We start from the raw sequence: 12,022 nt of genomic DNA, 5'->3' as shown, positions 1-12,022 counted from the left end.
GCATACAGTGTGCATAATTTATCAATAGAAGAAAACGTGTCGCAACACTGCGGTGCCCTGTCAGTATTTTTTTGCGCTCAGAAAATGTTTTCATTTTCAGCAGCAGTGCGATTTGTTGAAAAGTGAAGGCCTATAGTCTGTCCACACTCTCAAACGCCTGCATTACGTCACTAGCGCGATCATGTTAGGGTTGGCAGCGGCAGTTGCTGTGTCGGCGACGTAGTATCTTGTAACAATGCAGTCGGCTCAGTCGGTGAAGAATAAACCGCGCGTCCAGTGGACTGAAAAGGAGACCTGGGCGCTGATAAAGCTATGGGAGGACCATTTGGACGCTTTGCGAGGGCAAAAGCACAACGGTGGAGTGTACCAGGCGATTGCTGAGAGCCTCACCGACGCCGGTATTCCGCGTACACGGGCGCAAGTTCACAGCAAAATTGACAACTTGACACAGACATTCAGATAAGACGGCCCCTCACGCTACGCGTTGTCGCGCGCGTCCCGCTTGTTGCTTGTTTAGTGTGTGTTAAGATTGGGCCTGTAAAACCCGACATGCATGGGCACCTCGCATATCGAGGAGCAAAAACAAAAACAGCAAAACACCGACTGTTCATAGTTGCCAGACGAACTTAAGTTGCTGCTAAAAACGCAAAAAAAGCGAAAGAAAATTACAGGTATGCGCATAATAAACCATCAAACAATAAAAAAAACGGTTTTATACTCCGGCGTCGCTGAATGTGATGTACATGCGCAGATTCTTTTTAATATTTCCAATCTTGCTGCTTCCACATACAGCGCCATTTTTTCTGCAGCGTCCTTCTGAGGCACCGCCTAAAGCAGTAGTCCGGTGCCGTGTGTCATCAGCGCCACTCCTTTCTTCAAATGGTCCCTTTAGGCGACAAAAGGGGTTTACTTCAAAGTACTTTACTTTTGCCCGTGTGTCACGGGTATTAGATTAGGTAGCGCGCCCCAGCGCCATGAGAAAGTGGAGAGGAAGAATATAAAGAAGACACAAAAGAAAAGGGTGAGACGTTCGCGGAGCGCTCCGCTGTCGGTGGTAGCCAAGCGGCGCACGCGCAGCGACCTCTCCTCCGGAAACAGCGCGTGCCGTCTGCTTTGCGCGCGTTGCTGGAGGGCGCGTGACGGGAGTTTTGAACTGCTAAATACAGTTCTCACGTTGCGCGCCGTCTCAAATTGTCGTTGTGCACTGTCGTAACATCGGCTCAAAATTTTACTTCCTAACAAAATTTGTTCGTTATATCCCATAACAGGCAAATTTTGCCTCGTTAAAACAAGGTTTGGAATACATTGGTTTGTATGGGGACTTTCAAGGGGAATTAGGATTTGCTCGTTATATCCATTATTTCGTTAAAGCCCGTCTCGTTATAACGAGGTTTAACTGTAGAGCACGTCTGTCATGATGTGGTGCAACTGCTGCTCGGGAATGTCCAAGGGCTCGTCGCGTGTCTTGATTTCTAAACCAACGTATCCAAACCAGTACACAGAGAAATTGAATCGTGAATTCAACCACAAGTAAAGAACAAGTGCTCTTGTGCCGTCTTAATGCCGTAAAAACAATTGGTATTGTCAGTCCACCGAAAAAAAAAAAAGACAGTTTCACCGTGAGGGTGAAGCGATGAGTGCGATAAAAACAAATTGCAATGTTATACGAAATAAGGCTGGAAACTCACTGTACTATCTGCTCTCACGTAAATCTACAAAACGCTGGTCACTCCAGGAAGACTTTTCGCACATTCTCTTCGCGCTGACTGCTGCCGAGATGGCGAGATAATGCGCGCAGCAGCGATGACCGCGCTAGAAAAATCAAAGGCCGCAGTTTGTGCTGGAGGGACTCCCTTCTCCTCTCGTTTTTTTTTGGCGCTATACAGGGTGTCCTAGGTAGCTTTAGCCAGAGTTTAAAAATATGCCGGCACATGCCATTACGACGTGACCAAATGCATGTTGCTCACCATTGCCTGGAGTTCGACCATTTTTTGTGTTCTCAATTATTGTTTAATTATATCTGTAATTAACTAACTTTTGAAGGAACAAAGATGGATAAAAAATTTCAAAGAGAAAGTTGTAGGTCAGTTTGCAAAACGTTCGAATTGATAGTTCTGAACTTTATATCTCTTAAGGGGGGATGCGGGTCTTAGAAAAGTAAAAAATGGCCAAAAAATTGATTTTGAGAAAAACGCATTTTTCGAATCTTTGAACCTATAAGCACCTCTCCTCAAATTATTAACTCTAAATTCGATAAAAAAATAGGTTGAAATCTATTTTCAAACCATCACGGAAGTCGCAAAACAGCCCGCAAAACAGAAAATTTGTTCGAACTTCCCGCGCGCGCCGCCGTCTGCCGGACCGCCGATTGGCTAGAGCGCGCGCGCGCCGGCGAGCCCCCCGTCTCGTGCTTACCATTGGCTGGCGCGGCGGCGCGGCCACGGTTGCTCGCTCTTTTTTTTTTGTTTGTTTGGTTTTGCTCCGTCGGCGCCTGCTCTCGTGCGTGTTATCTCGTCTGCTACCCGCTCGTGTACCGACGTCGCCGACGTATACGTCTTTCTGCACTTCACCGGCATGGCTTGGGAAGCTCGCCTGAAAAAGAACACTCGTCAAGCTTTCGGCAGGAAACGAAAGCGAGCGTGGAATGCGCGGCAGAAGGGGGCGGCCTGCGCGCCGCCGAGAACGCCGGAGATGGCCGAGGCAGCGCATTCTGACGACAACGGGCTGTGGGAAATGCCTGTTATTGCGGAGGCAATAACAGGCATTTCTGGCATTATAAAACAGGCATTATAAAAGTGCGATGTTTTTATATATAACAAGTGTCTTCCTTTGGTTTTCAATGCACTAGAACAGCCACAAAGTTGTAGACTGGGTTCCTTATACTGATTCAACGGCCAGTACACAGTTTTTAAAGGAGCTGTGGCAAATATTTTGGGAAGGTGCATTGACACATTTGGTACAGCCATACTCACATAATGTAGAGCTATGCAACGGTGCCATTTTTATTGCTCTAGCTTCACTTTAGCAAAAGTTACAGTTATTAGAAACCTTAAATGCGTTTTTCTCAGTTCAATGTTTTTGTGCACCACACTAAACCTTAGAGGTTTTTCTTATATGTTACTGTTGATTGAGAATGACAAACTTGGTATCATTTTATTTGTAATAACATTACCAATGGGGTGATGCTATTTTGATTACTCTAGAAGCATACTGTTAATTACAATTATGGATAGTAATGAGCGAATATTGAACAGAATATACATTGTATCTGCTGGTCTGTTTTCTTATCTATATAATGCCTAAAAATTAATAAAAATAGCATCACCCCATACAGAAAGCCCTCAGCATTGGGGCTATGCATTTATTTTTTGGATCTGGCTTGATTAAGTTGCCAAGAAGCCCCCAATGAAGTGCATAATTAATTAAATTACAGATGTTAATATCTTTTTATCCACTTAAGCTATTTCAGAAACAATTACATATTTGAAATCAGCATGAAAAACTGTCCAAGATGGTGAGGTTTGGTCAAGATTGAGCCAAAAACAGAAAAAAAATTTTAAAGACCCATGTCCTCCCTTAAGTATTAGTGTTCTGCTAAGTACAACTGCTCGTGAAATACAAAAAATATCACGTGACAAATCCGCTCGCGCGTCAGTGTGCACGATGATTCTAGTGCTCCATATGGTGTCGCGTATGAACAACACGCTTCTCTCGCACCGGTTCATGACAGTGATAAGCAGTCGCAGTGGTTATCGTTTTTGTGGCCGATAGCAAAACGTGTTCATCGTAAAGCCACCACCATTGTTGCGGCCCTGCCGAGACAGCGCAATGGGGCAAATGCTATGGTCGTTCGTACGCGGAACATTAGGGAGCACTAGAGTCATTGTGCACACTGGCGCACGAGCGGGTTTGTCACGAGGTATTTTTGTATTTCGTGAGCATTTGTAATTAGCAGAAAAACACTAATACCTAGCAGATATAAAGTTCAAAACTGTCTAATTAGACGCTTTGCAAACCAGTCTACAACTTTCTCATTAAATTTTTTTATCCATCTTCGTTCCTTCAAAAGTTTGTTTATTAAACAGATCTAATTAAACAATATTTGAGAACACAAAAAATAGTCTTAACTCCAGGCTACGGTGGGGAACATGCATTTGGTTGAGTCGTAATTGCGTGTGCTGGCATATTTTAAAACTCTGACTAAAGTTACCTGGAACACCCTGCATAGTTAAAGATGGGTGAGGCATTTCCTCTCTGTTAAGCATTTGACGACCGCTATAAAAGACGAGATAGATTTCATGTGCCTCGGAGTGATGAAGACGGAGCGACATGACCGGGACGGTAGAAACCTTATAGACACTGTCAGTATCATTTCTATCGCAATAAAAGGTAGAATAAGTTTCCCGAGCTTGTAAATCTTCCCAAGTGTTTCCCTCACACTCGAGAACTAGGCTTGTGAGCGGGCTCAGCGCAGCAGCCATTTGTTCTGAAATCGCACATTGACTTCCTGAAACCCTCCCCCCTAATTAGAGCAAAAAATAATAGCACTCTTCCTACCTAACTAGTAAGTTGCCATCTGTCATTTTGCCTGTTCGCAGATCACCATAGGTATTCCCCTGCCGTGCCAGTAGCACGGGGCTTGTACTCACCCATCGCACCTTGACAGCATATTTAGGGGCAAGACTCGTGAAGACGTAGCATTGCAAAAGCCAACATTTCCACTTACGAACTAGTCTCCTTCATGGCTACTTTGAATGAATGCATCCCCCTCTTCAAGTTTACATTCATCACTCGCCGCACCCCCTTCATACCAGCTGTTTACATCATGTCAGTTCAATTTTTAAAATGCTTCTTTTTCTGAATCTTGAAAACAAGAGGTGCTGAGCTCGAAGTCTTCTAAATTAAAGGAAAATATCTCTTGCATCTCTAGCGATTATTGCGTAAGGTGGAGCATCATCCACAGTGAGTTGTGCCAAATAATTAATGCACCACCTACGTAAAAAAATTCAAACAGTATGTCCTCCCTTGCAGCAATCAAGTTTTCTTTGTCTTCATTCTTTAATTGTTAAATTGCTGATTTTCTAATTAGGCTCTTTTTGTATAAACTTGTGACACCTGTCATATCACAAGCAGTATATGCCGTACATACTTACCTTGTTACTAACACATGTAACCGTTCTTGTCACAAACGCTTAACTTTTGCACGTCACGTCCATCTTTTGCAGTGCAGTAAATCAGATTGTGACACTTTGATGCTAAAAACCTGATTAATGGCTGCTCTCTGCATGTCTGTTTGGTCTCCTTGTTCATATTGCAGCATTGTTCCTAGTTCACACACTAATAACAATATTCCCCGATAATTTATTCTTGTTTTGCACCAAATTATCATAAATTATGTTTTGTCTGCTCCAAATCGGCTCCAAAACAGACTTTTTCCTGCTTCTAAAATCACTCCAAATCATAAACTAGCTGGATCACCACTGCCTTTTGCTTATTTCTGCCTGCATCCTAAAGTTTGCCTAGAATGGGTGTTAAATTTTTTGTAATTAGTTTATATAAGTTGTGCTTACGCTTCATTTCAGATGTCACGTTTGGATACCCAGGACAGCCATTACTCTTCAAGAACCTAGATTTTGGTATTGACATGACTTCTAGGGGTAGGTTCTTTTCATTCATATGAATGGAATAAGTGTGTGTTGTGTGCACATGCTTGCATTCATGTCAGTACAGGTAATGCAGAGCTAAAGCAGGCTTGGATATTTCCATGATTTGCTTTCTGGTTAGAAATGGCAATTGTAGAGAGAAAAACTGAACTGTAAAGTGCACTTGTTGCTGTAGTCAAATCACTCAGCTGTGCTCTTTTGTGTGTGCGTGTGGATGTGTGTGTGCACGCGCGGATATGTGCGTGCATCTCTTCCTGCATTCCATTTGTTACCGTCCATTGGGAGGAGGCACAAATTAAAATGTTCTCTTTTCTCAACAATATTTTTCTGAGATCGCTTTAGAGGTATTTAAAGTTGTGCAATGTAGTGTAAGAATAAAATAGTGCATACTAATAAGTACTGGTGAGCTTGTTGGTTAGAAATAATGGGACGTGGTAACACACATAGGTAACAAGGACAATACTAGTTTATAGGAAACTGAGAAAATATATAGAATAAAAGCACTGATGTCTATTTGTTCTTCTGTGTTATTACTGTTGCCGAAGTGCGCAGCCATATCCCAGCATTCTAGAAAATTCTTATGGCACCTGTGCTACAGCCATAGTATAACAGTTCAAAACTGCTGCTAAAAATTATAATAGTGCAAGGTTCGGACAGGTTCTTAAAGCATGCGAAATTAGCAATAGCTAAGTCGCATACAGTGGTACACCGCTGTTACGTTCCTCACTTTTGCGTTTTCTCGGCTGTTACGTTGTATTTCACCGATCCCGGCATAGTTCTCATAGAATACCATGTACTGCGAACCCATCCGAATGCCTTGCTAAACCAGGAGTGCGGGCTGATACATCTGAAGGGGGAAAAAAAGAATTAAAGAATGAAAATGTCCAAGCTCATGAGATAAAAAGACGTTAATTGTGGACGGGGATTTGTATAATAAGAGTCCACTAAAATGGTGACAACTTGGAAAGGTGTAACAGGGCTCCTTAAACCAGGCATTCATTTTCTTATCTGCCGAGAAAGTAGTTCTTCCCTTATGATGGGCAGGTCATTAATAGTAACTCTGAAAAGTTGTGACGAAGATGAAGCCTGCTAAACTAGACATAGCAGCCAACACTACAGAAGATTTTGGTGTTGCCCTCAGTCTTGTGGGCTTTGCTACAGTATCAGGAAATAATTGTATTTTCGAAAGACATTTTAGGCGGAAGACATATGGTGTGAGACATATGGTGCTACTATTTTCACACCGTTGTCATGTAACCACTGATGTTTTTGTCAATGCTTTTTTTTTTTCTTAGTTGCTGTGGTTGGCCCAAATGGTGTTGGGAAAAGTACATTTCTCAAGCTTCTTTGTGGAGACTTGACTCCGGTGAGCAACCAAATCTATTACAAGGTGTTTTAGGGGCAAAGCTCCTCATGGTCGAGGATTGCCCCCCATCGCTGTAGCCAGCCGCTAGTACTTGGAGCACTCACTAGACGCGCAGCTGTGCTCTCACTTCTAGTTTGAATGGAGACCACTAGATAGCTCTCCAGTGCTTGCTCCACTGTGGCACATGCTCTAGTTTGATAGGAGACCGCTAGAAGGCTGTTACTACCAACTACACTCGTTCTTGGCCCATTTTTCTCTTTTTCGACAGTCGTGAGCCAGTGCACTTTGATATTGTGAATGAAAACAAGGCGGCGGAGCACAGGGCTCACAAAGCAGCTGCAGCCCGGGCTCACTGTAAAGCTGACTCTGAGCTCAAGGCCAATTACTGACAGTATCCAATCCAAGAACCATTGCTGTTCACTTCGCAGACCACAAAGCAGTCATAATGATGGATCAACGGAAGCCGAATCTCGCTACTACATACAGGAATAAATAAAATAGTGTGTGTATGTACTACCTCATGTTTGTCATGACTTTACATAATTATCGAGTGGGCAAAATGTACGGAGGATCCACTGCTTACTACCGTATTTACTCGATTCTACCGCGCCCTCGATTGTAACGCGCACCCGATTTCCACTGCGAAAAAAAAAAAAACGTAAGACATCGATTGCAATGCGCACCTATTTTTCTCGCGGGCCCGCACGATCACACCACTCGAAAAAACGACTCCTTTCGTGAGCGTCTTCCATTTAAATATGAAGTACGGGCAAAGCTTGTGCTCATCTGACGTGTAACAGAGCATTGCCGTCACTGTAGTTTTACCGTGGACCGATGTCAGCACATGAACTTGCTTCACCCCCTTCTTCTCGACGGTTGTGGTGCCAGGCATGTCGAAGTAAAGAGGTGTCTGATCGGCATTCCCGATTTGCCCAAGCAGGTAGCCGTTGTTGCGCCGCAAGTTTAGGACGAACCTCTGAAAACTGTGAAGCTTTTCATCATATTCCTCCGCAAAACTTTTCGCATATGCATGTTCCCCTTCAGAGGAAAAAGCCTTTCCTCTTCATAAAGTTAGTTAGCCAGCACCTGCTCGCTTTAAACTGGCTCCGCATTAGACTTTTTTCTAAGACTAATTGCATAGCCCGCACTTGGAGCAGTTCTGTCGTCACGGGCCGCTGTGCCGCTCGCTGCTCAAGCACATACTCGCCGAGCAGCTCTTTAATTTGCGGAAACCGACCCTGCTGTGGTCCACTGAAGCCTTTGCGTGAAGCTTTGCTATCGACAATCTTTTGCTTTTGTTTCTGCCGGTCTCGCACGCACGTTTCGGAAACTCCGAACGACCGTGATGCGGGCCCGATTTCCGTCCGTTTCTGCACACGCGATGACTTTTCTTTTAAAAGCGGCATCGTGGTGCACTCGAGTTTTTGGAGTCAGCCCTTTCACGTTGTCGATGCTAATGCACTACTAGATGGCGAACTCCTCAGCACACGTTTGAAGTGCCACACATAGGAAACAGATAGGCAGAAATGGCCGACGCGCCATGCCGACGCACGTAGGGGGCGGCCATTTTGGATTTGCCGATGGCAATAGATTGACCGTAATTTTTTTGTTCGTACTCGATTCTAACGCGCATGCGATTTATGAACCCGCTTAACCGGAAAAAAGGTGCGCGTTAGATTCGAGTAATTACGGTAGCTTATTTCCGGAGCCTTGCCCACTCATCATCATTCACCTCGTGGATATGCGAGGATTCATTTTTTTTCTGCAAGTTCAGCTTAGACATAGACATCATTTTGTTTTTTATAATGAACTTTTGTTAATGCCTTGTCCTCTTGTTTTCATTTTTTAGCTTCAAGGAGAAGCTCGAAGAAACCATAGGCTGGTAAGTAGGCATTTTGACCTGCTATGATTAGCTATTGCATTGAACACATCACACTTAAGGGTAGATGAGAATCGAAAAACACAACTGTTTCTTCTTTAACATATTTTTTCATTCTTATTTGTTTTTAAGGGGGAGGTGGCATTGAAAAAAACTTTTTTATTTGTTGACCTACAGCAATGAAATTTGACCTGCATACTCATAAGTCTCTGGAATAGGGAAATATGCAGTTTCATTACGATACCTTCAGTAGTTAAGTTACATAATGCTACATGGTCCAATTACATGGTCTGCTCATGGAAAGCCTAGCGCTGTAACAAAACATGCCAGGAAGTTGCGAATGGTGTTGAACTTTACTCAAAAGAAAGCTACAGGGTATGGCACTCTCAGAATTCTTTAATAAGTTCTCTTTTTTTTTTTTGAGAGATTATCATGGCTGCCGACACACATTGTCAGAAATAGTGGCACGGACAAATTATCGCCTAGAAAAAAAAACGGGGCCATAAAACAGAAATTGAAGATTGCTGTACCCACAATCAGTGTTCAGGGATTCAGCAAAAAAAAAAAAAAAACGGAATCAAAATCGGTCCAGTCATTCCGGTGCTACTCTTTCCACGAGCAATGCACAATGTCCAAAACACACTTGTAAGAAAAATTTTTTCGATGAACGTTTTTGTTTCTCATTGGATATTGATGAAAATTGGCACAGACACTAAAAATAAAATTTTGCTTGCATAAAAATTTCGAAGCGATACCACAAATGCTTTACGAGAGACAAATTATTTCTTCATTGAACCATGTGGAGGGGCTGAGCATAATGTCAAAAAAACAGTATTGAGAAAGCTGCGTTGAAAGTTTCAACTTTTCTTTACGTCTCTAAACACCAAAAAATTGTGATCTCAGGTTTGTCTTGTGATATTTGACTTCTTATCATGATTTACTGCTTTTCATGATTTACATAGAACAAGTATGGATTTCAAACCAAGTTCTTTATATTGCCATGTTCCATCACACCACTCCTTCATATTGTCAGGGGGTCGTGACAATATGAAGGAGTGGTGTGATAGGTATGACAGAAAAGATTGTAATTGAATAAAACCATATACTGAAATTATTACACATATTTTTTGTGCTGAAGTTGTAATTAGTGTAATTAAATACCTTATTACAAATATTTACTGAACTTTTCTTTATTTGGAGAGAGGTTTATTGCATCAGAAAAATGGATCATACCATGACGGCCTATGCCTTCTTTCCAAATAACAAAGTTATGGGCAGAAGACTGGTGGCACAGAAATTTTTAGCAATATAATTACTGACGCGAAAGGGGCATATAAAAATTTGTGCTCCTTATTCATACATGCTCTTTTGCCGCTTTAGCCATGAAACGCATCATCATACAGCCGGTCGCGGAAACTCTAATCTACAGCAATTCATTAACCTCGGAACATTCATAGACGTTCGTGGCGACATCAAGCTCGGCTCCAAGCACGTCTGAATCGCATCACAAAAACATATTGACAGCACTCCATATGACGGTGGAGTGCGTGGACGGTGCAGCCAGGGCGTAATGCACTTGCCGGCGGCGTTCGGTGATGATGCACGAAATGTGTAACTACGATGACAAAAAATTGGCAAAATCGGCGCGCACTGCGCTTGTCATCGCATTTTCGAATGGCAACGCGCGAAACTGCTAGCCGTTGTTCCGAGCAATCCTTGGCAGTGAAGGGGAGGGGGGGGGGGGGGTGACGAGCTTTACTGTGTTGTCCGCTATCTATGCGTAAAATGCCTGTACGTGATTCAGGAGCTAGCGAGAGATGTGCTACATTCCTTGCGAAGAAGCACGTCGCCAAGAGTGCGCTTGCGCATCGTTCCTGCCCGCAGTCTTGCTGTCAGCCGAGTTAGCGCTAAAGCCGACTCGGATGACGCGCCGCACTCGTAGACCGCAAGCCCGCTCGTAGTAATCTGATTGTGCATCCGGTGCGGCCACTCGTAGAAATCGGATCGTGCCGCCGCTTACAGCATCATTGCTTGCTAAGAAGCACGTCGCCACGAATGGGCTAGCGCGTCGTTCTTGCCCGCAGTCTCGCTGTCGGCGGAGTTAGGGCTAAAGACGACTCCGATGACGCGCGGCGCTCGTAGACCGCGCGCCCGCTCGTAGTAACCTGATCGCGCATCTGCTTACTGGTTGTAACTAAAGCGTAATTATATTTTAAGTGATCATGAAGCCATGAACACGTCACGAAGTAGTGATTTTCGAGAGCCATGTCCTCGCGACGCACAAGCAGTAGACGCCGATCTTCTGGAGCGAGCATCGGGCCAATTGTGAGGCAAGCTGAGGCAACATGGCGGCCACGGCCAATCAAGGGCCTCAAAATGACCTTGTAACATTTGTTTTTTGTGGGGTTGTTGTTAAAGGGAGGAGCCAGTTGAGGCGGGAAAGTTAAACACGAAGAAATGCTCTTTCCGATGAGCCCAAGAAGCCGGCTCCCGGCCCAAGCATCGCGAAGCTATAATTTTTTGGAAATTGCTGTTTTCTCGCGATTTCCAGAAAAAGTTTTGCTACCTAGGTGGGTGAAACGAATTTTCCTAAGCACTTCTGCACGGTTTTCACTGTAGATACTTTGGAACCAGATAGAAAAAGGGTTCCTGAAACTGAGAATTTGAGTTCCAAAAAAACGATTTTTTCGCCATTTCTTGCGATCCCAAAGCCGCGTCCCCCCTTAAAGTGCACAAGATGGCTACGAAAAACTAAAAGGAGCTCATAGAGTAGAGGCCCCTGAAAATTGTTACCTGGCTATTAATAATTAAATTTCACATAAGCAGTTCACTAACACTGTGTCTACCAACCAGGAAAACCAGGCAATCTCGGGGATTTCGGTCAGTCTGGAAAATCTCAGGAAAAACTTAAGGAATTTAGGCCTCTCTGGGAAAATCAGCTGAAACTTCCTTGAGGGAATGAAAATCGCAGTAATGCTGGTTCTAATTATGCACCTTGTAAACGAAGGTCGCCGGAGCACCGCTAAAATCCATTTTGAGTTGTTATCGTATGTCACAAAACGAGCGCTCCTTTGAATAACGGAAAGCAGCCGCGCTGACAGCGGTTTCCCCTTT

General features: G+C 43.7%; 1 protein-coding gene across 1 annotated transcript in view; it reads left to right on the top strand.

Annotated features, from left to right (window-relative positions):
* Positions 1–12,022, top strand: part of LOC119161593 (ATP-binding cassette sub-family F member 1) — a 120,903-nt gene that overhangs the window by 67,619 nt on the left and 41,262 nt on the right. Inside the window, exons 12-14 of the mRNA XM_037414140.2 lie at positions 5,583–5,657; positions 6,959–7,029; positions 8,879–8,911. Of these exons, the coding sequence (XP_037270037.1) occupies positions 5,583–5,657; positions 6,959–7,029; positions 8,879–8,911 (179 nt within the window). The remainder of the gene's footprint in view (positions 1–5,582; positions 5,658–6,958; positions 7,030–8,878; positions 8,912–12,022) is intronic.

The sequence above is a fragment of the Rhipicephalus microplus genome, chromosome X, assembly GCF_043290135.1.
Source record: "Rhipicephalus microplus isolate Deutch F79 chromosome X, USDA_Rmic, whole genome shotgun sequence".
Lineage (NCBI taxonomy): Eukaryota > Metazoa > Arthropoda > Arachnida > Ixodida > Ixodidae > Rhipicephalus > Rhipicephalus microplus.
Note: the sequence above shows the minus strand (reverse complement) of the source record. Positions and strands in the feature narration are given on the sequence as shown.